The sequence below is a fragment of the Psammomys obesus genome, unplaced genomic scaffold (genome assembly GCF_907164565.1).
Source record: "Psammomys obesus unplaced genomic scaffold, mPsaObe1.curated_primary_1811, whole genome shotgun sequence".
Taxonomy (NCBI): Eukaryota; Metazoa; Chordata; class Mammalia; order Rodentia; family Muridae; genus Psammomys; species Psammomys obesus.
Genome location: NW_026586383.1, coordinates 9,392,471 through 9,418,025, shown reverse-complemented (window position 1 = coordinate 9,418,025; position 25,555 = coordinate 9,392,471). Strand labels below are relative to the sequence as shown.

The following is a 25,555-nucleotide window of genomic DNA, read 5'->3' as shown; positions in this document are numbered from 1 at the left end:
CCCCTACAGCTGTCAGTGGGTTAGAGGGATCCCCCAGCTGTCAGGGGTTAGAGGGACCCCCCCATGGCTGTCAGGGGTTAGAGGGATCCCCTACAGCTGTCAGGGGTTAGAGGGATCCCCACCCCCACGGCTGTCAGTGGGTTAGAGGGATCCCCTACAGCTGTCAGGGGTTAGAAGGACCCCCACGGCTGTCAGCGGGGAGTCGAGACATGGACTATAATGCACTCTTAGCCCTTCTCATCTGTCTCCTGAGTTGGATTATAGGCATGGCTTCACCACCAGATCATGGAGCAATGCCCATCTACTCCACAGCAATGCAGAGAGAAAGCAGGTGTGCATACTTCAGTGTGGCTGATTCCTCTCCCCCAACCCCCCTCCAGCAGCAAGATGCTGGAGTCTGTGACTCAGCGAGAGCTCTCTCCTCCGTGACTTCCATCAGGCTGTCCTGACTCTCCACACAGCTCCCCACAGCCAGGAGAGGGCAGCCACGACTTTCCCTGTCCCAGACCCTGTCTCACATCCAAGGCCCAGCTGCTCCGTCAGACACTCCACCTGCACTCATTATTCACCCGAACCGTAACTTCCGTAGCCCTGTGCTGTCTGCTGGGAAGCCCTGTGCTGGGGCACCCTCCACCAACACATGGGGAGACTGAATTACCACCTCCCTTGCCTGACTGGCAGGTAACCCATCTCCATGAGCCTAAGGGCTCTCCAGCCAGCCACCCGGTGATAAGCACCCGGACAGTGAGTCAGCTGCTGCCGCCTTTCCTTCCTCGTCTCCGGTCTTTGTGCATTTCCTGGGTGAAATCCCAGAGGAACCTTAAGGTCCCCACATTAGACTCTGCCTGGGGTTGAACTCAGAGTCACAAGTACAGCGGGACCAGGAAGACTGTGCAGAGAGCGAAAGCTAAGTCACCAGGCTGTGTCCTGGGCAGGGCCGTGGTGTGACTGAGGCTTCCCAGAGCCCAAGGCAGGAAGGCAGAGGAGAGGCCTCTCCAGACAGGCCTCCCAGTGCCCTGCTGGGGTACAAGACCCCCAAGTGTGGGCTTCATGGCCCCCGGCTTCTATTTACATTGTCACAACCTCTGTGTGAGAGTTCAGGAGAGCGGTGAGATCACTCCAACCCCTTCACTTTGAGAGGCTGAGATGTTGGCGTGGGGTCCGTCGCCCAAGGGGAAGCAGAGCATTCCAGGGGCAGGCAGGATGAGCACAGACAGGAAAGCACAGGGCCCTCCTAAGATGGTGACACAGACAACTCCACGGCCACACACACACACACACGCTTGTGGGAGGGGTGGCCACACGACAGCTGGCAGGGCTGCAAACAGCACGTGTGAAACCCACTCAGAGCCAGGGCGTGGTTGGTGGCGCACACCTCTAACCTCAGCATTTAGAAGCGGAGGCGGAAGGATCCGTGCTCAAGGCCAGCCTGGGCTGCTTAGGGAGTAGGGGCCCAGCTCATGCAGCGGCCTCCGTGAGGTCTTGTCTCAGCAAAACAACACAACAACAACAAAAGCCCATTACTTGTTGTGTCCAGGCCGTCCACGCTCCTCCAGCTGGGCAGAGAAGACTCCTCCAGCAGGCGCTGCCCGCGGCCCCTGGGCAGCCTGGCAGCAGCCTCCACTGAACAGCTCTTCAGAGCATCCTCGGTAGCGAAGGAGAACGCAGACTGGGACCGCTGTGGACAAAGGGAGGCGTGAGCCTTCTGCTCGGGGGTGAACACAGGCCAGCAGGCAGGGACTGCCTGTCACAGTGAGCCTGTCTTCCTCACAGGCGCAGGAGCCACCGGGCAGCACAGGGGCGTTTACTTTGAGCTCCAGTGGGCACAGGAGGGAAAGGGCACTCCACCCCACCACAGACAGCACCCATGAAGACAGGAAACTCGGGCTCCTTGTGTCCCCCCCACCCCCCGCTGCGAAGCCCCACAGTCTCCCCTCCAGTGACAAATGCTCTTTGCCTTTCCCACCACAGAGCAAAGGAGACACAGCGTGTTCTCTCAGACATGTGTAAGTGGGCATGGCGTGGCCTGGAGCTGAACATGGGAGTCATTGTCCTGGGGCTGGAGTGTCATCTCTGCCACATTAGGCTGAGGAGACCCCATCAGAGAAGCGCCTGCGTCTGAGCATGACAGCCCCCGGAGCCCGCATAAAGCCAGCTGCGGCCAAGCGTGGTGTGTCCACCGTTCATCCCAGCACCAGAGGGCAGACCAGACTGGGGCTTGCTGGCCCGTGGCGAGCGGAAGACCTGGAAAGCACACTCAGCTGCAGATGACAGAATGCGCCCCTCGCTTCCGTGGAGAATAGCTCTGACCCACGGGCGTGCGGGGTCTGGGTGGGGGGCAGTGCGGGTGACTCACCCAGAGCGGGGCGCGTGCTCGGCCTTGGCGTCCCGGAGGGTCTTTGAACGCCTCATCCCGGGCTTCCATGCTGCTGCTCTGGGGCCGAGGCCATGCTGGCTCCTCTTCCTCCATCTGCGCCTCAGCTTTGCCCTTCTGCTTCCTTATAATCTGGGAAAGGGGGACGAGTCCTGGAGGGGTGGCCTTGGGGTGCCCCTAGCCACCCAGGGGCTCTGCTTGGACCCTTCCCATCTGCCTTGTGCCGGAATGACACACATGGCCTTGTGACCTGCGGCCACCCTTCCCATCTGCAAGGCCCTGGCTCTGGGAACCAACTGCTCTCACATGTCCCCCTCGCCAGCCACCGACAGGGCCGGCAAAGCGCTTGCCGAGCCAACATTAGCATCTGAGTTCGGTCCCCAGAACCCTCCCAAGGAAGCTGGGTACAGGCGTTTACAGTTGTGACCCCAGCACCAGGGCGGTGGACACAGAGGACCCCTGGGCTCCCCAGGCAGCCAAGCCAGCGCCAGCCGTGGGGCCCGGGCCCCAGAGAGAGCACAGATGAGAAGCAGGCTGGGTGGAGCCGGAAGGGGGATCCGAGGTGGACACACACGCTGTTTGCGGAGGGACGCTGCTTCTACCGCCCAGCACACGTCATGTCGTTTTCAGATCACTGTCAGTGCTGGTGTGCGGGTGTGCCGGTGTGGCCGGTGTGGCCGGTGTGCTCTTAGAGGCGGCTGGGATTACGGCGTGGGGAGCGGTAGGGAGGAGAAGGGTCTACACGCCAGGTAGAGGCATAGTCCTCCTGGGTGTAACCACGAGGCACGCAGCGAGGTGCCCGAGGATGTGCAGGGCAGGACTCAGGCTTTGGGGACGGAGGAAGGCAGCAGGCAGCGTGGCTAGCTCGCACGCTTTGTCCACGTGGACTCAGCCTGCTGCCTGCCATGGCTGGTTCAGGCTGCGCTGGACCCTTGTGGAACTCCACTTCCTCTCTGCTCTGGGTCGTGGGCTGAGCCCGCAGGAAGGCAGTGTGTGGCCACGGAGTGATGGCGCTGCCGTTCTGATTTCCACGGCTTCTCTGGGTAACCATCGCTCCGTACACACTCCATGCTGAGGGCTAAGACCAGCTTCTTCTCGGGGGTCCTGAGAAATGTGCACTGAGAAATGTGTTTGGTCCCCTTTGGACACACTCGGGAGAGCACGTGAGTCTCCCCCACATCCACCTCCGCGCTGCCTCCCCACGCCCCATGTCGTGGCTCTGAGTCTCTCTTCTCGGCCTCCTGGCCTCCCGCCAGATAACCAAGATGGCCCCGGGGACAGACAGACAATAACGTTTCTCTGTGCACGGTCTCATCTGGTCCTGTTTGGCTGCACAGCACACAGGCCCTGGGGCCTTGACCTGAGGAAGCACAGGGAAACCTGTGGAGCGCCAGGCCGGCCCCAGACCCCGCTTGCCATCAGCTGAGCTGGCACAGCCATGTGCAGTGAGGGGCCCACTGGGATGCTCTCTCTGGGCCCCTAAGAGAGGGGACAGCCGAGAAGACGGCCAAGCCACGGGATGAATTCCCCACCCGGCGGTGTTTGTTCACAGGTTTGTGTGTTCCCCAGTGTGTGGAGGCCAGAGTCAATCTGGGGCGCCTTCCTCAGTCTCCCCGCCCTTTTTTTTCAGACAGGCTCTCCTATTGAGCCTGGTTTTGCCAACTGGGCTAGACTGGCTAGCCAGGGAACCGCAGGGGTCCACACGCATGTCCCCGGATGAAAAGCACAACCACTCACTCAGCTTCCAGCCACCTGAGTGCCCTCCAGCTGGCAGCAGACTTTACAGAGCACGAGGAAAAGGGCAGCAAAGAATGCGGGTGCCCTCGAGGTGCAGAGGTGAGCCCAGCCAAGGCCCTGCTCCCATTGTCCGGGTGGGTACGGCTGCGTTTGCCCGCTTGCCTCAGGGACTGCTGAGGGCGGGGGCCAGGACTGTCCTCCCTGTCCTCGGGGGGGCTGTGCCATTTTCTCTGACACCCTGCACTGGGCTCCTGGCAAGCGCATCTGTCTGCCGAGGCCGCTGAAAACCTGCCCGAGGACTTCTCTATGCCCTTTGCCCCACAGGCGGCTGAGACCTCTGGCTGTGCTCAGGAGTGAGGCGTGTCCTTGCTGTGAGTGGGTGTGGGTGTCTGTAACTGAAAATGATGCCACAGCCCTTTGTCAGGCACCTCCACAGACCCTCGTGCTCATGGGAAATAGCCTTCCCCCGGCCTCTGGTCTGAGTTTTGCCGAATGCACAGGAGGAGGGCAGCAGTGCGGCCCCGTGGCCCTGGCTCTCCCGCCTCAGTGGACAGGTGCACGGCCGCTCTCCAGCCCCCCAGAGGCCCTGGCCCCCTGAATGTCCTACCCTCTGCAGAATGGTGGTGGCCAGCTCCTCTGCCAACTCTTCCTTGTGGTCCCGCAAGTAGCTGGCCTCGTTCTGCTTGTCCTGCAGAAGGAAGAGAACGGAGGGAGGCCGGGGGGGGGCATGAGGCTCAGGGCCACAGTGGTCCTGGCAGGGGGAAGAGGGCAGCCCTTTCCTCAGCCCAACCACCAGCTCCTGACAGCCGGGTGCCCCCACCCTGAGGATGGGCCTACCAGGCTGTCCCCGTGGCACTCTGCTTTGCAAATAGCGTCCTCGATGGCTTCCTCTGCCACACGCAGGGCGACGGCCAGCGTGTCCATCATGCTGTGTCCTAGGAGGCAGAGAACACGGTCACGGCTGCCTCTCAGCCCTCAGGGTTCAGGACACACTCAGGAGAGCATGCGAGTCCCGTCTCCCCCATCCACCTCAGCGATCGTGGCTTAAAGCAGACACTGGGGCCCTGAACCATAAGCAGGGGTGAGCAGGAGCTCAGAGAGTCGATCCAGCGAGGCGCCGTGCGCTCACGCTGCACACACGGGTCTGTGAAGCCCACACTGGCTGGGTAATTGGTGAGACAGCAGAGGGTCGCCTCCATTCAGCACTGAGAGCTCTTGCAGTGAAATGAGGGCAAGCCCATGTGAGCTTTGAAGTGGAACAGTGGAACTTGTGTGTGCGTGCACCACAGCACTGTGTGGTAGTTACAGGACAACCTGGGGGGTTTTCTTCTGTACCTGAGGGCCCCGGGAGTGAACTCAGATCACCAGGCTTGGCTGCAGGCATCATCAGCTGCTGCGCCCTCTCACCGGTCCTGACGCTCTGCGTTCTCACTAGCGTACATCACTGCACACGAGGTGACGCGTGTGCGATGTGCTTTGATCATGTTTTACACGCCAATGCACCTCACAGGACAGGTCTCACGTTCCCAGCAAACGTGCTGAGTAACTCCCCTGCGCTAGCCTCCAGGCTGTCTCCAGGCACGCCCTGGTGCACAGGCTGAGTCCGTGAACTCGGGCTAGGTGTTCACGGGGGGACAAGTGCATGATGGGGGTCGGGGGACATGTGCGTGACCGGCAAGGCTCTGGGTGCCATTCTGTGATTCTCGGGTGAGGGTGTCGGTATGAACACCAGGCCGGTGAGTTAGAGACTAACTTCACTCAGGAAGCACAGGTTGGCGGCATCTTCCAACCGTAGAGCTGTCATGGCTCGGTCACCGCCCCCACCCCGAGGCCGCCCCTGTCTCCCCGAAGCCACCGCTGGCCAGGCCACCTTACCTTCCGACTGCCTGTAGAAGGTGGAGTCGCTCCCCGACACGCTCCCGTCGATCTCGGGGCTCGGGTCAAACAGTGCCCCGCCTGGAGGGAGAGTCATGCCGTGAGGGGCCCCGGCCAGCAGGCTGGTGGGTCACCCCTGGAACCAGCCTGGCCTGGCCGCCGGGCTGTGCTGCCCGGAGCCTGGCTTGACCCTGCATGGCTGCTTTTAGTGCAGCTGTACCCCAGCTCTCTTCCAGCACCCGCTGCTGCAGCTTGAGTGTGTTTTCTTTCTATGCTCGTGGCGAACTTTAATCCTCAGCCCGGTGTGTCGGAAGTGGGGCTTTACGAGAGGAGGCTAGACCGGAGGACCCCACAACCAGTGGGTCGACGCCGTCCTGGGAGTGGTATCCAGGAGTGGGCTTATTATGCGGACCCCAGTTCAGGTCCCAGCACCCACACTGGGGAGCTCACAACCATCTGTAACTCCTGCTCACGGGATCTGATGGCTTCTCCTAGACTCTGTAGGCACTGCACTTGTGGGCATGCACACACATACCTATACTAGATCAGCACACACACACACACACACACACACACACACACACACACACACACACGGGGAGGGGGAGGCTTCTCCAGCCCCTCAAACATCTAGCCCCAGAGGTTTCCACCTTCCACGTCGACCCGTGCGTTCTGACGTAGCGGCCCGGGCTGGACTAACCCCTCTTTGGAGGAAGCGTGGGGGAGAGGCAGAGTGCTGGGGTGACCACTGGGGAACGTGACATCACTCGGGGCCCCGCACACTCCGGGACCACCAAAGGCCCCAGTGGTCCCAGGGGGTCATGCCTCCATCCTGTCTCCCCAATATCTGCACAGCAGGCACACTTTTCCTTCAGAACGACCGTGGACTTTTTGCAGAGACTTCATCCCTTCTCCCGACAGTGTCAAATAAGGGCGGAGAAAGGCTGCAGGCGAGGAGGGCGACGGGCCACCGTGTCTTGCTCACTCTCGGGGGAAGGCGCAGTCCTTCACGGAGGCTGTTCACGCCTGCACAACTGCCCCATCCTCCTGGCTGTCTGCAGAGGTTGAACACCGAGCAGGTGCGGCCTGCCCTCTGGGCTCTCCAGGACACCAGGCCCTGTGACTTTTCTAGGACGCTGAGTCAGGTGAACAGATGGGTGTAAAGGGGCGTGTGCACACTCTCAGGGTATACACATGGCCTCTCAGCTACTAGTGGAAATGACTTTCCAGTGGTTCGGCACCAGGGGATGATGGGTAAGAGCTGTTCCTAGGGGCTGGGCAGGTGGCTCAGTGGTCAGTGCACTGCCATGCAAGCATGAGGATCCAAGTTCAAATTCCCTCACACGTGCTTCGGAGAGTGGAGGCAGGAGGATTGCTGGGCCTTGCTGGCCACAGACTAGTTCCAGCTCAGTGACAGAGCCCGTGTCCGGGGAATAAGAGAGTGACAGCAGCGAACACGTCTTCCGGCCGTGATCGCTCGTGCACAGGTATGTGTGTGTGCTTGTGTGCGTGCACCTACAGTTTCCTGAACTAGTGCGGCCTTCCGGGCCTGGAGAGGTGACTTGGTGTGATGTGCCCTGAGCCCCAGCACACACAGCTGGGCACGGTGGCACTGGGTTGGGGAGATGACGGTGGGACAGAGACAATCGACTCACCGATCTCCCTGGCCGGCAGCCAGGTGGGGGGTTCCAGGCCCTGGAAGGAGCCTGTCTCAGAAAACACGGGCAAGTCTTGACACCGGCAGCTGACCTGTGGCCTTCCCATGCGGCTGTGCACACGTACACGCATAACCCCCCACGCACATACACACACACATACACAAATATCCCCCACATGCACACGAGAGCACACACACGCACACACCGAAACAGAACGCTGCATTAGAACCTGCCACTCCCTGCCACCTGCCCTCTTTCCAGAACGACCTATCTGAACGGGTGTCTCTGTCCCCTGGGAGAGCCTCCCCCACCCCCGAGAACTGGGCGTGCAAGCCGGGGTCCCCCCCACAGCCGGCGGTGGTCGTACCTAGGACGTCGAAGCAGGCGCCGCTCTCCAGCCGGTGTTTCCTGTAGAGCGTCTTGAGGACCTTGGCGCTGCCGAAGCGCTTGAAGCGGCTCTTCACGTTGCTGTAGAACCATTCCAGGGACTGTGTCCTCAGAAGCCTGTGAGAGCAAAAGCCACGCCTGCGAGTGGGTGACAGGGCCCTGCGGCCCCTGTGCCCCAGCCCTCGGAACCGAGCCCCAGCCCGCAGGCGCCTCACCCGGGAGCCGTCGGCGCAAGCCATCTAGCGGCTGACACTCCCCCTGTATCAGCACCTTTAATCCGGCTGGGAGCAAGGAAAGGAACCGCGAGCCTGCAGAGAACCGCGAGGAGCCTGCAGAAGGCCTTTTCAGTCGGTGTGAAGCGCCGAGGAATTATTCCCGGTGGCGAGGGAGGCGCTATAGACACTGACGGAGTGTCCTTCGTGTTCTCGGGGAGCAGAGCCCAAAGCTCCTCCACTTGAGGAAGATCTTTTGTGACTTTTCTTATCATGAATGTAAAAAAAGGAAAAAGCACATTCCCTTGGAAAATTCAGGAAAAGTATTTCCAGTTTTAAAGGAAGAAAAAAAAATTCTGAATTCAACCAGGGAAGAAGCAGACTCGGGCCCGTGTGGACAGCGCCTTGAAGTCTGGGTGCACAAGCCTGGCCGTGTCGACTGCAGGACAGGCCTTTTGCTTGATTTAGAGTGGAAGCAGCCAGAAGCCCCGTGAAGCAAAGAACTGGGAATAACCCTGAAAGAACCGCATGTTTCCCTCTGAAAAGCCGCCACTTAGGAGCAAAGACCAAGCCCTCCAGCTGGTGTGTGAATGCTTTCCCAGCTTCTGTTTGCACACCGTGGCTGCTGAGCCCCGCGGGTTCTCATTCCAACCCCAACTAGAATCCTAATTCAAACTAGACTCCCACGGTAACCTCAGAAGGCCAGGCCAGGCCGGGGTGACTGGATTCACACAGCGCAGTTGTGAGAAGGTGGGAGCCGAGCATAGAATTCTCTCAGGCCCCGGAGTGTGATGGAGGGATGGAGCAGGGGTCCCCACGTCCCCACTCTAGTAGGACAGGGCACCGTGCAGAAGGACACCCCGATTTCCCTGCCCTGGGGCTGGTGCTGGGGCCACCTGGAGGTCTGGTGGGAATGGGCAGGGCAGGGCAGGACAGGACAGGCTCTGAGCTTCCCAGCTGGAGAGGGTGACCAGTGGCACGGGCGCCATCTAGAGGCCTTGTGTGGAAGCACAACCCCAGCCATCCACCAGCCTCAGCTTTACTGGGTTAAAATTCCAGTTTTAGCAAAATTCTCAGCAGGACATCAAGGCCTGGTGACCAGGGACCTAACAAAATGTACTGGATGACTTTAAAAGTGGAATGATCATCCTGTTTTAAGCTTTGACCATAAGAGCTAGTAACTCGCCTTGCCCAGTCCCATTTTTTTCCACGGAGAAGGAATCAGGCAGAGTAACACACAGCTATGGAGACAAAGAAATTAAAAACCAAGCTCTTGAACGCAGGCACAAAACTTATTAAAGAATGCCACACTTTAGACCCACGCCCAAACGCAAGGCCATCTTCATCACACACAGTGAAGAAAGCAGAGGTCAGTGGAACTGAGGGCAAACTGAAGACTAAACGCTCTCCAGGTTTCTAATGACGGCCGACATTTCTCTGGGTATCAGCTAGCACAGTGCCCCATCCCAGGCGGCCTTTCAGGACCCCGTTATACATTATCAGCATCCCAACGCTTACATCCAAAGCACCTTCTCACAGGTGTAAAGGATGTGAATATAATCATTAGATAAATACTGATGCATTCAAGCCTCACACTGTTGGAAACAAGCCAAAGATACGCATTCTAAGGACAAACATTTCATTTCATTTCCAGACTCCGTTTAATCTTATAGAGAGAAACTGAGTTCAAGGTCCCGGGCCCTTGGGGAGCTGGGACTTCCCGATTGCTGAACAGCCTCTGTTGTAAGCAGACACTGTCTCAGGTGTCTCGGGGCAGCTTCTCCATCTTGCTGTCAGGGTCGACCAGGTTCATGTTCCCAGGTCCAGGAACCAACTTTTGGCCTGACTGATGGGCACTCCTGGCTCAACCCTCATGTCAAAATGTGATTGGACAATGCGCCACCCACCTCGATCCCCTTTGCTTTACGGCTTCGTCCTTTAAACACGCTGTACAAGGTCCCCTCAGGGTCGAAGTTCAGCTCCCGAGTCTGGTCTTCAGCCCTGACTGATCAGGGGCAGCTTGATTACACTATGCTTGTCAGCAGCGTGGACCTGGTGTTTGAGTCATGTAGGATTTAAGTGGAATCCACACATCATGGTTTTTTTTTGTTTTGTTTTTTGTTTTCCTGAAACAGGGCCTTACTGTGCAGCCTAGGCTGACTCTGAACTTGAGATCCTCCTGCCTCCGTCACAGGTGTGCTTGGTCAGGCTTCTCATGTTTCATGCTCACTAAAGAGTGAGTCATCTCAGTGAGCATGTTTCTTAGCGTTTGGTAGTTCTGAATGGCAGCTCATTCTGCCACCCCGGGGCTGGCTGAGTCAGCTTCTGGGCCCTCCCAAGCGTCCCTGCCTCAGTGGGTCTGAGGCAGGCTTGGGAGTATCACTGTGAACCCTTCCCAGGTGAGGGAGGTTGCTGGTCCAAGGACTGCATTTTGAGGGATTCTGAGCTAGCAGACAGATGGACAGGTCCCAGGGAGCGCAGGAGGTGACAATGTGGCTGATTCGGAGCTGTGGAAATGAGCAAGCTGACTGTCATTCAGGCGTATCTGTCACTCGAATGTTTGCAAAGGAAGATTCCCACATCCCTGACAAGAGGAAAGCCCCAAGGCCCCAAGTCAAGAGATCTACAGACTCCGGGTGGAAAAGAACAGCTTGCTTGCTGGGAGCCCTGAGCGTGTCGCCGAGAACCTGCACACACACGTGGCTGGGAGGCTTGGAGTGCCGTGCTCCGTTGAGAGGTGACAGCTGCTGTTAATGTGAAGCAGCTTGCTGAGGTGAAGAAGTGGGAGCCGACAAGGAGCAAGAGGGGACCAGCTTCTCGGCAGTGTAGGATTAACTGTTTAGCTCAAACAGCTCCACAGGAGGGGCTTCATCCGTCTCCATTTCCCGGGGGACACGCCATGCATTCCACAGTCTCTGTATGAGGGTGCTGGTGGGAGGTGGAACCAGGATTTGGGCCCCACGGTGGGATCCGGAGCCTGCACCCCCAGCCCTGGCACTGACTGACTCTTCTGTACTTGGAATTGAAGAGAGAACAGCAGCGGGCCAGACAGAGGTGTGCGGCTCATTCAGAGTCAAAGAGGAGACCACACAGCACCCAGAAGGATGCCAGCCAAGCGGTCACCTGGAGGGCACAGGCTGCCAAGCCCGACACCTGAGCTCAGGCTCCAGAACCTTGGGAACCACGTCTCAGGACCAGCCAGCTTTGAGAATGGGATAAACACTGACATTACAGAGCCCAAAGAGGTAGAGGAACGGAATGGAGCAGAGAACCCGGAACTGGACCCACCTGTTCCCCGCAGCCCACCCAGTCTAACAGAGGCCTCAGAAACACATGCCAGAGAAAGGGCAGTCCTGGGCAGCCACACGGGCAAGACTGCCGTGAAGCCCTCGTCTCTCAGCCCACGAAACACCACCTGACACATAAGCACAACCTGAGACAGCAAACATACCAAAGAGCAGAGGAGCCAGCTCAAGACAGTGTAAGGCAGGCAATGATCTTCAGATTAGGTCCCCCAAATGCACGCGACAGACAAAAATAGATCCATAGAATTAAAGAGAGACACCGTGCACAGCAAAGACAACGACCTGATGGCAGGAGACTGCCATCAACTGTTCACCCCACACGGCCGTGAGGCCCAGAGTGTCCAGGAACAAAACCAACAACAAACAAATAACAAAAACCAACCCCCAAAAATGTAAGCAAAAAAATGGGCAATTTTTTTAAAAAGAAGATTCTATAAAAATGCCCAAAAAGTGTATGAAAAAGCTCCCAACAGCACTTGATAGCAAAGAAAGGCAAAGCAAAGCCATGGCTGGAAATGCTTTCACCCAGGTTAGAATGGTTACAATAAAATCACTGGCCTGGCAGGGCGGCTTGGCGGGGAAAGGTGCTGGCTGCCTTGACCAGAGGTCAGTCCCCAGAGCCCACACGGCGGGAGGAGAGAGCCGAGTCCACAAAGTTGTCCCCGACCTCCACATGCTTATAAAAACATGCACCGATTTGCCCACAATTACATGAACAAAACGAAAAGACGAAAAATACAGAGGAGAACTCAGATTCAGGGGATCCTTATAGACAAGAGTATAAATTAATACAGATGTCATAGGGTAGAGTGCAGAGGCCCCCCAGAACTGTGGACAGAATTCCAAGAGGTGTGGAGATCCCCCAGAACCGTGGACAGAATCCCATGAGGTGCGGAAACCCCCAGAACTGTGGATAGAATCCCACAAGGTGCGGAGAGCCCAGGGCGTCACACACCCAGTGTTTCAGACGGCGCCTGCACGCCTGTGCTTACTGCAGCCATCGTAGTCGAGACTCGGCATGCAGTGAGATGTCAACCAGCGCGTGGACACAGAAAGGGAATTGGGAATTTGCACGAAGCTGAAGGCCTGCCATCTGCAGCAACGCCAACTGAACTGGAGGGCGTGGCACCAAGGGACACAAGCCAGACACGGAAAGACAAACACCGCAGGGTCCCACTCACGTGGAAATGAAAGCTGGTTTCAAAGATGCGGGAGAGAACTGAGGGGATGGGGGTTAAGAGGTGGAGGTGGGGCAGACGGCTTGTGTAACACACCCAGGTACACAGGAGTGGCAAGATGGTCAGGTGGCTCAGCACGCATGCACTTTGGGAAGAGCCACAGAGATGAGGGGTTTTGTTGTGGGTGTGAAAGGCCTGCCCACCATTCACAGGCAGCTGGAAAGCCCCACTGACCACTTGTGAGGTCTCTGCTGTCATCTTTCCATCTGTGCGAACCTCTGCACACTGGTACAGCGATGTCGTTTTAATTTGTGTTTACCATGAGGGGGGCAAAGGCCATTTACTCTGTTGAGGGGACAGCTGGGGCACTGGAGAGATGACTCCTCTCTTTCCAGGTGGTGCTCGCTGCCTTGCAAAGAACCTGAGTTTTGGTTCCTAGAACCCATGCCAGGCAGCTCCCGACCACCTGTAACTTCAGCTTGGGTCTGGAGTCTTCTTTTGGCTCATACAGGCATGAAAACAGTCACATGCATAAATAAAAATACAATTACACATGCATGAAAATGCCACAAAGAGACTTGTTTTGCGTGACAGGGAATGTGGCAGGAACCCCAGGGTTTGCTCTCAGCTTCAGGGCCCCCAGAACGTCTCACGGGCCCTGCTGGGCCGGGGAGGAACACCCCAGTGTGGCTGATCTCAAGCTCAAAACGCCCCGGAACACACGTGTCTGGGCGGTGGCCGTTCAAGGACGCATGTGTGGGGTCAGTTAGGATGAAGTCAGCGTCCTTGACCCCACAAGTGACATTCCCGCCGCCGCCAGCCGCAGCCGCAGAGGTGGGGAAACGGCGGAGAAGTTACCGCTAGGAGCTCAGTACCGCGTGCGGCAGCCGCAGAGGCACCACACCCCACTTCTTCCTGGATCCCTCAAGTGGACACAGTCGTTCAAATATCTCTCACAGTTCACTCTTCAACCTACACACAGATACACAAAACCAGAGCTGAAAACTCACACACAAACAGGACAAAAACGACCCATCTTGACTGACAAACACCCACTCCAGCAGAAGGCAGACTCCGCTACAGGCTCCTGGGAAATAACCCATCCCATTCAACCGTGAAAAGCAGCTGTTGAGGTTACCGCAACCCTGACGCTCTATCTGCCACTCTTGGACCCAGATGAGACCCGAGTGTCCTGAAACAGAATCACATGGCAGGAGGCGGGCAGTGGAGATGTCGGCTCCTCTCTGTGCGCTCCTGGCTAGGACGGCAACCCAGGCGTCCTTTTTGGGTGCAGAGCAAGAGTTCGGGACTGGCGCCCAGCTCTGCCGGTTCCTATTCCTGGCCTCAGGAGGGAGACGTTGCGGAGCCGTGAAGTCTCAGACAAGCCAGGAAAAGCTCAGCAGCGCATGTGCGGCGGGGAGAGCGCCACCGAAGCTCACCTGAAGCCTGCACGTTTGAGGAGACTCTCGATTTTGACATGTATGCCCTTTTTTCACCTTTCTTCACATGTTCGAGATGCGTAGGTTCGGAGCCCTCGCCAGTGCGGTCCAATCGTGTGCTTCGTCAGCTTTCATCGGGCCTCATCACAAACATCAGGAGGACAAGGGGTGCAGCAAGGTGGGTCTGGAGGAGCGCTTTGGGGAGTCTCTTCTGTGCAACTCCCAGGTAAAGAAAAGCTCAGGGGCGGCCAGGTTTGACCCAAACAAACACCAAGTGAGACCCCAACCCCGCCCCCTGACGCCCCGGACCACAGGTCACTTTGCTTCTGTGCATCTCGGCATCTTTGCGTCTAAAGTGGCCGTCAGGCAGCCTCTGCCGGCATTTTACACATTTTTATGACTTTTAGTAATTATTTAATTTTAGTTATTAAATGTTTATTTCTATTCATGCACTAGCACCTGTGGGTGCAGTACCCAAAGAGGCCAGCAGGGGGCGATAGATCTCCTGGACCTCAAGTTACAGGTTGGTGTAGGCAGCTTGACAGGGGTACTGGGAACTGAGGTGAGTGAGAGCCTCTGCAAGAGCACCAAACACACACTCATATATCACACACACAGACCTGGAAGATCACAACTCTGTGGACTGTGCTGCATTAGGCAAAAGATTTGAGAAATATCAAGAAACCAGAGCCAGCGTTTAGGGCTGGGCTCACACAGGCAGGGCACAAACAAAAGCCCCGGAGATGTACGTTACTGCCTCGTCGGGAAGCAAGTTCCAGGGCTGTAAACGACAAAAGTGGAAAGAGCTCAATTTTCTTCTGTGGATTTCTGCTCAGATGTAAACCCCAGCAAAGGCCGCTCACTGCTAACGTTTTACTCAAAAAATAAGCAGAAACCCGAGAAGAGCGCAGGTCCAGGCTGTGCCTCGTCCTGCCCTCTGCCCCTGTCACCTGGGCAGCACTGGGCACCCAGGCCTGCCCACAGAGCCAGGCCCACTGTCCGGTGTGCAGATGCTGCCCACAGACACCCCTGGGACCCCATGGTCACCCCCAGGACGCTTCCTTCGGGACGGAAGCTGTGCACATCTGATCCCAACGCCACCTCCCAAGGGGAGCTGGTCACAGGCGTCTGCGAAGGCGTGCATGGTGGGGGATGTCCACGCTATTTTCTTCTGGCATTCTCTGTGAAGCAGGACCTCAGGCTTTCCTGGGAAAGACAGGCTCCATCTGCACACACCGAAAATATCTCCCGAGAGCAGCTCTGAGCAGACTGAGAGATGACTCGGGTGTTCACACCAGAGCTGAAAGCTCTGACCAGGGCTGAGCCAACACCTGTCGCTTCTGACAGCTGCAGACTCTGAGCTCTGATGGCGATGACATTGATAATGAGGACTGCATGCGTGCGCGTGTGGGCAGGGCAAAGGACAGCTTTCCGCCTTTAGATGGGCCCCAGGGATCGAACTCGGCTCATCAGGCTTGCAGGGCAGGTGCTTTGAGCCAGCTGGCTAGCTTGCCAGCCCTTTCTGAGCTCTTTAGAAAACAAGTTCTCTGAAGAACACCACCCTTGCAAATGCAGCCAGCACGCCTGGGTAGACAGCCCAGCTCTTCTGTTCGGGATGAAAAGACTGAGACCAGGAAGGCCCCTCCCTTCCCCATCTCCCCGTCTGTAAAGGGTGAATTAAGCACTGGGAATAGCACTCAGTGTGGTGCTGGCTCTCAAGGTTAGTGTCATTATGAAGAAGTCACGATTCCCAGGAGCAGCCTTTTTCTTCGCTGAGGGTGGGGGAGGACTTCACTTCCAAAGTCAGCAATTCCCGGCCTGGGCCCTACAGAAGCTGGGAGGCTCCATGGTAACAGAGGAGCCTCTTCTCCTCCCCGGGTTCTCGGCAGAACTGTGGATACTGGAGCTGATCAGGAAGGTAAGGAGTGGGAGCAGGCTTGGTGGGGTGTTTGCTTCATCCAACGATAAACAGGGGCTTTGCCAAGCTGCAGTTCTGCCAAGCTGCAGCTCAGAATACCCACAAGATTCCTTATAGCTTTTAACCCTCAAAGAAAAGTTCGTCTTTTCAAAATACGGCTGCCTCTGCCCAGTGTCACACTCCTGCCGGTCTTTTAGCTTTGCAGAATGTTCACTGAGGATGGGGGAGGCGGTGTGCCCAGCTGTCCCCAGAAAAGCTCACCGGGGCTGAACTAGTATCCCTCGGAGAAGACCTCGGCTGCAGATCCTGGAGGAATTCTGGACTGGGCACTCCCCCACCCAGAGCTCTCAGAGACCTTTACAAATAATCTCCATTTATTTTCTGTTTGTTTGGTTTTTGTTTTGATTTTTTTGAGACAGGGTTTCTCTGTGTAGCCCTGGCTGTACCGGACTTGCTTTGTAGACCAGGCTGGCCTTGAACTCATAGGGATCCCCCTGCCTCTGCCTCCCTGAGTGCTGGGATCACAGGTGTGCCAACTGCGCCCGGTGAAATCTCCATTTCTTCCATCATTCATCTGAAGGTTTTCAAAGGCCAGGGCCCCCGGTCACGTGGGAATCTTCCTGGCTCCTAGTGACCCACAGCCCAAGCTGCAAAGACTGGCCCGGAGTCCTCTGACCTCACCAGCATCCCAGGGAAGACCGGGTGAGTCAGGTCTTCAAGCTCACAACAAGAAAAGAAAAGCCACCCCAAATGTGCTGAAGTTTCTTGAAGACAGTCTTGAGTGTCTTAGCGTCATGTGTCAATATGATGTGCTCATCAGTGAATGATCCAGAGCCCCTCCCGAGGTCCAAACCAAAATGGAGAGGAAAGCTCGTGGGACATTCCTGGAGGTGCAGGCCATGAGGCGTGACTCTCAAGCTCTTCACATTGAAATAGACTGACTGACAGGCTCTGACATGTTCACATGAAATAGACTCACAGGCTCTCACATGTTTGCAAGCATCTTGGCCTAAAGTTATGTCTGTAATTTTAAAGAAGACAGAAATCTGTTGACAATTATTTTGAGTAACATGAGGCAACTCTTCACACACAATCTGTCGCCAAGGCCATCACACGGCAGCCACACCTGGCCAACAGTCTCTTCCCTTGGCACTAATACGCAGAAGCATCGAGATAATGAACACATTCCTGACAAAGTTTTAAAATCTCATGTCCCTGTTTCACCTGTTTGTGCTGAGGTAGTTTCTTGAGTCTCATGGGTGGCTGACAAATGTGACAAATGCCTGTAACTCCAGCTCCGAGGGCCCGAGCGGCCTGGCACAGCGAACGCGGCTCAGGGAGGACTTGCCTCTCTCCACCCTCTCTGTCTTACTAACTGGGGTAGATGGCATTCCTAAAGCTAGCCACCGAAGGCCTATTCCCTCCTCCAGGGCTGACTACAAGGTCCAGCAGCCAGAAGTCCCCTTTGGCTCACCTAGTTAACACGCATGATTAAATCAACCAACTCATCGTGGGCTTCCCCCTTCCCTTATAAACTGCCACTGCCCACAGGCTGTGTCTGTCTCTTCTCTATTGGGAGGTAGTCCTGTGTGTGTCCCCGTTGGGCAAATGTCTGTCCCCTTTCTCCAGTCCCTTTCCCTTTTCACTTCTCTCTCCTCCTCTGTCTCCTGGCTTTGTCTCCTATCCCCGCCCTTTGTCCTCTGGGGGCAGACCAAACCTCTTTGTTTTGAGAACTTGGTCTTGGTGTGCTGTGAGCTGATTCCCTCCCTCACGAGCACCAAGCGACCTAAGGCTGTCTCTGGACCCCACAGGCACTGAATAAAAGTGTTTCCCCTTTTACACTCCCAGACACAACATGCACACACAGCTCTAAAAAACTTTACAGTGATTATGTTCATCTGGGGCTTTGTACATTTCCAGAGCCTACCGGTCCACATTTGGATCTCTGAGGCTGCAGAGACAGGCACCCTCGCCTGCTTGTGCCCCTAGGGACACAGGGTCCCGGGGATTCAGGTGTCCACGTGCAGTTTCATGTGAATGAAGCTAAGGGATGCTGGGGAAATGATGGTCCCTGGAACAATTCTTTAGAATACATTAAATGCTCTGTTGTCAATTTTCTCACATCCTCGGTTGTGTAACAGTTCCCTCCATGATTAAAACCTTTCACCTCGGAGGGAAGTGTGTGGAGGCGAGACACTCCACGTGAAGGGACGCTCATTCAGGCCAGAAGGAAATAGCTCACAACAGCTCCAGCAAGTAACTGGAACCGACCAGACCCATTGTGCGCCTCCTTCTGCGGGAGTAAAGCTGCTCAGAGTCACTGGGCAAAGCAGAGACAGATACCTGGAAGAGGCTCCCACCTACCGAGGCTCCGGAAAGGCGGCTCTCCAACCCGCTGAGGTTTCAAATGAGACGGCAGAACCTTGGTCAGCTGGTGTGGAAAGTGTTGATTATCACGGGGGGGGGAGGGCAGAAAAAGTACATGTGCAAGAAAGTGTAACATGACCTAAAGACAGCAATGTGTACAGGCTCAGAGCGAAGTCTTAATCCTAGACAATAGCCAGAGACCAAAGGGAAACTGCAAGAAAAGATGCAGGGAGCTGTGTGTGCAGGTGCAGGGAGCAGAGTGTGCAGGTGCAGGGAGCTGTGTCTGCAGGTGCAGGGAGCCGTGTGTGCAGGTGCAAACAAACAAAATGAGAGAAAAAACCCAGATCTTTGAAATCATGAAAATGGTCTAATAAATTGTGATGCAGCAACACAACAGACTTTACAGGGTGGCAAGACTGTGGCCACCACAAGGCACCGGCAACCTGTCTAGATTGCTAAGCCCGCAAACTCCAGTGGTTCTCCTGTCTCTGCTCACCTCCAGTGCTGATAGACAAGCTTCATCATGCTTGGTCTCTGTCTGTCCGTCTGTCTGTCTGTCTGTCCATATTCATAGCTGCTCTACAGGATACTGTGGATGCACACAGCACCGTGCCCAGATTCTTATGTTGGTGCTGGTGTTCCAAGCTCAGGTGCTCAGACTTGCACGGCTCGCACTTCAGTGCCTGTGCCAGCTCCCCAGCCCCTGACCTTGAACTTCTGATCCTCCCGTCTCCTCTTCCTGGGTGTCGGCAGCACGGATGTACACACTACCTCGGCCGGCTCTTTGTAGGCCACTAACATAGCTGGGCGGTTGCGCAGTGTGAAGAAGTTCAGCAGCTCTCTGCAGCCTCCCGCACAGCCCTCGGCTCCCGGGGGGCCGAAATGCGGAGCCATGCACTGTGAATTAGTGTAAAGCGACGATACTCTGAGTCTTCATAGCCTCAGTCTCTAGACTCAGGCCCATCAGAGACCCCGATTTACCTGAGCCCTCCACTTGGGGGTATCTTTAACTGCTCCGGATCTGTGCTGGGAAATAAACTGATTTTACAAACACTGAGTTATTTTTACAGTGCTAAATAAGGAGACTGCACAAATGGAGGAAATGGCTTCCTGCTTAGAGGCGCCCACACTACCTTAACATCTCATTAGGAAAATACCTCCTTAGAGACCTCACAATGGAGGTGCCAGAGCGGCAGCACCAGGTAACCGCAGCTGAGACGGCTGAGTGGTTTCCATCCTTTTCTGTTACAGACACTGAGTCGCTACTGTTTTCTCCCACGTCTAAAACACGGAGTAACCAGTCTAGAACGGGAAGTTAGGTCAGGCTTCGATTCCAGACCGAGCTTATGCAAAGCACGTGGACTTAACACACAGAAAGGATCTCAAGGGGCCACCAAGCCCACACCCTTCCTTCTGAAAGTGTTTCATCTCAGGGCGGAGCACCAACCTCAGGGCGGAGCACCAGCCTCAGGGCAGAGCACCAGCCTCAGGGCGGAGCACCAGCCTCAGGGCAGAGCACCATCCCCAGTGCAGAGCACCAACCTCAGGGCGGAGCACCAGCCTCAGGGCAGAGCACCAGCCTCAGGGTGTAGCACCATTCCAGTGGGTCAGAGTGCTTTTCCCCATGCTGAGCAGCCTCCCCTGGGAACTGAAGCCAGGTCCTCTGGAAGAGTGCTCTTACCTGCCGAGACAACCCTCCACCCTGACTTCTCGGTGCCTGGCCTTGCACTTGCTCACAGAATGCTCATCCCAGGCCGAACCGTGGAGACCAGGCTGCTCCTGCCCTCAGCGACTCCACGGTTGGTTGTTGAGAACAGTGGTTGCTCAGCCTGTGCAGTGGATGCTGCACAGTGGATGCTCCGCTTCACAAGCTTTGAAGCTGTTTGATGGTCGGAGGATCACACTTCTGAATGGGCAAGAGTGTAAAGCACTGTCTGCCCAGTACCCCAGCACTGACCAAGAGGGACTTGGAACAGGGAGTGTGCCACAGGTGGACATGGACACATTAGTCATATCAGGAGAGCCAGGCCCAAGAACTCACTGGACACGTGAAAGTCTCCCTCACCTGGACCCTACAAGGCGGTGGAACCCGATGAACAGCTGCCCGTCACCGGGCATCAAGGATGCAGGAGAGAAGCCTCCGTGCTCCAGGGCGCCAGCTCATCTGCTCCTCTTGCGGCTGCAGCCCACTCTAGCTGCTGTCCTCTTGCGCACCCATCCTGCCCTGGTGTCCATCATCCATCTGCTCATTTGTGTGGCCTGGTCCTGTCTTTCACTTTACCTCATTACTCCCGCTCAGCTATGACCCTTCACCCCACGGCAGCAGCCAAAGCATGCCGCCTGGGACCTCCACATGATTGCTCCTCTCACCTCCCTCCCCTCCCTAGCCTCTCCTGTACTCCTAATCGCTGCCCAGGTTTTGGGAAGATTCTTGCCTCTTAACCCTTTGCAGCCATTCTGTAAGCTACATATATATACATGATAGATAGTTAGATGATAGACACATAGATAGATAGATAGATAGATAGATAGATTATAGATAGATAGTTGATAGAACAATAGATGATAGATAGATGGATGATAGAGGACACATAGATGATACTAGATAGATGATAGGTAGATGATAGATAAGATAGACAGATGATAGGTAGATAAGATAGATAGATGATAGGTTATGATAGAGTCACAGATGTGATGTGTGTAAGGTGTGATCTGAGAGTTGGTATGAGTAACTAAGATTGAAATGAGAGCCTTGTTTCCTTCAACTGAGGGCCCAAGCAGAGCAGGGACAGTTGGTGAATCACTGTTGCTGAGACTGCCCTCTTAGTGTTAGTGACTACTTCCTGACCTTGTAGAAAGCCAGCCATGTTGGCCTGTGTTTCTGACACAGCGGGTCATGCTCTCAGCAGTCAGTTGTGATGGGTCTTCCCTTTGTCCCATTCCTCTCCCCATCTCCTGAGCCCCGATGTGGAAATGACAGGACACAGCTGTGCAGAGCTCAGGGCCCGGGGCACCCACGCCTGGACACTGGCAGACATGCCTGGACACTGCTTTCTACTGGCGACTCAGAACTGTCTGGTTCCTTGCTAGACAGAGCCCCTCCTTGGAGACCCCACTCACACACTCAGCCTCTAGCCCCAAGCACTAGCTCTCCAGGAAAATGCTAGGATTTCATGTATTGCAGAGCACACGCACCACACTCAGCGGGAGGAGGATGGGGAGGAAAGGTCAGACAGGAAGGCCGGCTTTCTGGGTGCGCACTGAGGCAGAGCCAGCCTGCTCCAGTCACTGTCACCAGGAGCGACAGCGAGCCATGGAGACAACAGTATCAGCGGAGGTAAGACACCAGCTGTCACAGTCTCCTCTTCCCAAACACGCAGCGCTGTCACTATGAACTCAAACGTGTTGTTCCGTTCGCAGGCGGCGGCCTCCCAGCCCCACCTTGCACACGCTGACTGTATTTTACCCTGGAAAAGCCTGCTTTCATTATTTTGGGCCCCTGTGAAGAGTTCTCTAACCCCTCCTGACAGCCGGCCTATGCTCAGCATCCCACGGTCGAAAGAGAAGCCGAGCAGGGCCCACTTGTGGCTGCACGCATGTAGGACGCCAGTCGTGTGTCGCTTCACGTCCTCAGCACACAGCGCAGTTTCTCTGAACCCAGGACACTTACGACAGAGTAAAAGGAGGACCAGGGGAGGAGCTTGGGGGGGGGGCAGAGCACGGGGAAGCTGCATCTTTCTCTGCAGCAGCCTCCTCTCACCCTTCCTGAGGGTTCCGCACTGCTTTGGTGCTCTGGGCACAACCCCCCGTCAGGGCTGGTCCTCCCCGGCAGGAGGACGAGGCGGTGCCCGCAGCCTGGCCCTGCGGGCACGGATCCACTCACCTGGCTTGCTGGCAGACACAGCAAAGCCAGAGCTTTTCCCGCCTCTGGTAGGAGCAGCAGCTCTTGCAGACGCTGAACTGGCACTCCCCACAGCGGCGCCTGGCGTTGACCAGGAAGGTGAAGGGCGAGCAGCAGCGCATGCAGCAGCGCTCCACGAACTTCTGGTGCTTCGAGAGGATGCTGCACCGGCTGTGCTCCTCCGCCAGCCTCTGCTTCAGCTCACTGCAAGCCAGAAAGAGGGGGAAGGTGAGGCAGAGGAAAACGTCAGCCCGGAGCACCGGCCTGCCTCCTGCACGTGCCGGCCCCTTGTAGCATCTTCCTGTAGAAGAACAGTAACACCAGAGAGACTGTGCATGCATGCATGTCTGTGTGCACGTCTGTGTGAGTGTGTGTGTGTTGAATGTACATGTGGAGGCCAGAGGCCCATCTTGAGTGTCTTCTCTCCCCACGGCGCAGGGGCAATCATGGAAGAGGCAGAAGACTGACTCTAAGAACAGGGACAAGCAGCATCTTCACGAGCCAAGAGCTGTCCTCGCAGACCCACACAGCGGCCTGCACAAGGTCAGGGCAGGCAGCGCTCCAGTGCGGAGGAGAAGGGCTCATGTGTCCCCACCCCTAACTGAAGAGGCAGGGACAGTTGGTGGCTTCTGTGGAAGGGTGTGGCCCGGGTAGGCAGCCACGGCCCAGTGGACAGCCCCACACTGCAAGCAGATGGGCACAGGTGGCCTGGGTGGGCTGTTAATCTTTTAAGAGAGGATATGAAATTGGAGGAAGAGTGAGGGATGTTGCCATGGACTTGGGAGGAGGTAAAAGGAACAGCTGGGCTGAATGTGACCAAAATACATTACATAATTTTCTCAGCCATTAATGAGACATTCTTAACGGCGCTCTGCTGTCTTACTCCACTGCTTCTCGCCACTGGTTTTTGTTTGTCTGTTTGTTTTGGTTTTTGTGGGTTTTGTGTTGTTTTCGGTCTCTTACTGAACCTGGTGCTCGTCGACTGGTTAAACTGCCTGGCCAATAAGCTCTGGGTATCCCCCTGCATCCTGATCGCAGTCCCAGGATTACAGACGCTCACTACCACATCCAAGTGTGATGCTGGCTCTGGAGACCTGAATGCATGTCCTCATTCTCCTGTGGCAGGCCCTTCCCCCACTGCGCCACCTTCCCTGTCTCCAGAGAAACCAGCCCCTGACCTTTTGCCCACAGAGGTGCCCTGAACGGTGGGTTAACTCTGTTTAGCTCGGGCATCATGGGAATCCAAGCACATCTCCTCAGACAGCGCATGGAGGGGTAAATGATCACTGAAAATAAGCAGTCTTGTATAATGAAGTCTTTCACTTCATTGATGCCTCCTTAGAGGGGCAGAAGATGGAGTCTGTTAAAACATTAATCCTCACCACAGCCCCGCCGGGAACCTGAGGCGTTCCCGGCCCTGCTTCACAGCACTGCAGACTGCACAGCCAGGGGTTTGAAAAGCTTTCAAACCCACAGGCACCCATAACGACCCTCCGGCAGATCTGGTGACGAGGAGCTGGCTAAGGAGCCCCTGGTCACAGGGCACTCGGCTGGCCACGAGAGCATGAAATCTGACAGCGTGTGCACCCCATGAGGCCAGAGAAAGGGTTAGGAGGAGCCCCAGACACCTGAGTGGCACCGTGACAGCAGTCCCACAGGGACAGGGGTTCTGTTTAATTCTGTTACAATCCCACAATGCTCCTTCGGCACCGTGAGCCGTCCCAGTGTCCCGGGAGCTCTGAGACGAGCAAAGCCGTGGGAGTTCCTCGGGGTCGTCACAACCAGCCACGCACCTATGGCCCTCACTGACCAAAGCACAAGCACCCAAGTGTATTGAGTCCACTTTGGTATTAAACTTCATTTTGAGGAGACTTTTTTTGGAAAATGTGTAGATGCTGTGTCTCAGCCATAGTCAACCCCAACTCCCTCCTTCCAGCTCTCCCAACGGCCGCCTGCTGAAGAGCTTCATGTCTCCCTTTTTATAGCCCACCAAGCCCAGTTAGCACTGCGCATGTGTGCATGGCTGTGCGGCCATCCGCTGGGCATGGGCAGCCTCCCCACGGCCAGGCCCATTGACTGGCGAGGACATCCTCCCCACGGCCAGGCCCCCCTCAGCAGCCAGCAGGGTGTCAGCAGCGGTCCTCCCGCTCCACGCTGGAAGTTCTAACTTTCTTGCTCTTGTGGAGGTCTGGTGTGGGCAAGCAGGGCGGTGTGAAGTCACATGTGTAACTGCTGTGTCGTGCCCGGAGGCCAGCGGGGCACAGCTCTCCACACCTTGCCCCTCTTCTGCAGTGTGCACACCAAACACCACCTCGTGGCCACACATGCGCCTGTGTGTACGTCAGCTGACTGGCACTGGGGCATGCCTACTTTTAGGCTATTATGGTTAATTGTGCCGGGAATGTTTATATTCACGTTCCCTGTGGACACGAATCTCAGCCGCAGGAACAGAAACACTGAGCCACGTGGTTGGCGACTGTACTCAGAAAACTACCAGACACGTTTCTCAGCATCTCCATCAGTCCCACGGCCTGCTGGGAAGGCATGAGTGTGTCCCCATCCTCACGGTGGCGGTCCCCCTTTCCCAGGGGCCGTCACTGACGTGAGGTGTCTGTGCGGAAATTTTGATCCGCCCATCTCTGACGACTAATGAAGATGACCGACTTCTACAACCGACTGATGATCGTGAGCACGTTTTCATCCGTCTGGTGAGTGCACTCGCCTTTTCTTGTTCTGTGAGGTGTCGTGATTACTCTGGACACATGTCCTTATCAGGTAAGTATGCTGGAGAGCTCTTCTCTCCAGCATAATGTTAACATTATGTCTTATTAGCATGTTTTAGCATGCAGGCAGGGCACTGATCGCTCTATGAGGCTTAGTAAAGGGTCACATGCTCGCAGTGGGCGTGGGCACCCAGACAGCGGGGCACACAGCGAGCGGGGCACACAGTGAGCGGGGCACACAGTGGGTGTGGGCTCACAGTTGGTGCGGGCACACAGGGGGAACTGCACACAGTAGGAACAGCATGCAGTGGGCACAGACAGACACATCTCTCAAGGAAGATGCTGTTTAGAGCCTTAGAATTGGAGCAGGCAGCCAGCCAAGGCACAGTTAGTGAATAATGCCTCAGCCTCAGCCTCAGCCTCAGCCACAGCCTTAGTCACAGCCTCAGTCACAGCCACAGCCACAGCCTCAGCCTCAGCC

The 25,555-nt window shown here is 56.2% G+C and overlaps 1 protein-coding gene across 2 annotated transcripts in view; it reads right to left on the bottom strand.

The window, feature by feature from the left end:
• Myrip (myosin VIIA and Rab interacting protein) overlaps nt 1-25,555 on the bottom strand; it is an 89,987-nt gene that overhangs the window by 28,450 nt on the left and 35,982 nt on the right. For both annotated transcript variants that reach the window (XM_055601564.1, XM_055601563.1), the window contains exons 3-9: nt 22,334-22,555; nt 8,012-8,148; nt 5,987-6,067; nt 4,949-5,046; nt 4,719-4,799; nt 2,357-2,506; nt 1,525-1,678 (exon numbers count right to left, since the gene is read on the bottom strand). In XM_055601564.1, the coding sequence (XP_055457539.1) occupies nt 1,525-1,678; nt 2,357-2,506; nt 4,719-4,799; nt 4,949-5,046; nt 5,987-6,067; nt 8,012-8,148; nt 22,334-22,555 (923 nt within the window). The remainder of the gene's footprint in view (nt 1-1,524; nt 1,679-2,356; nt 2,507-4,718; nt 4,800-4,948; nt 5,047-5,986; nt 6,068-8,011; nt 8,149-22,333; nt 22,556-25,555) is intronic.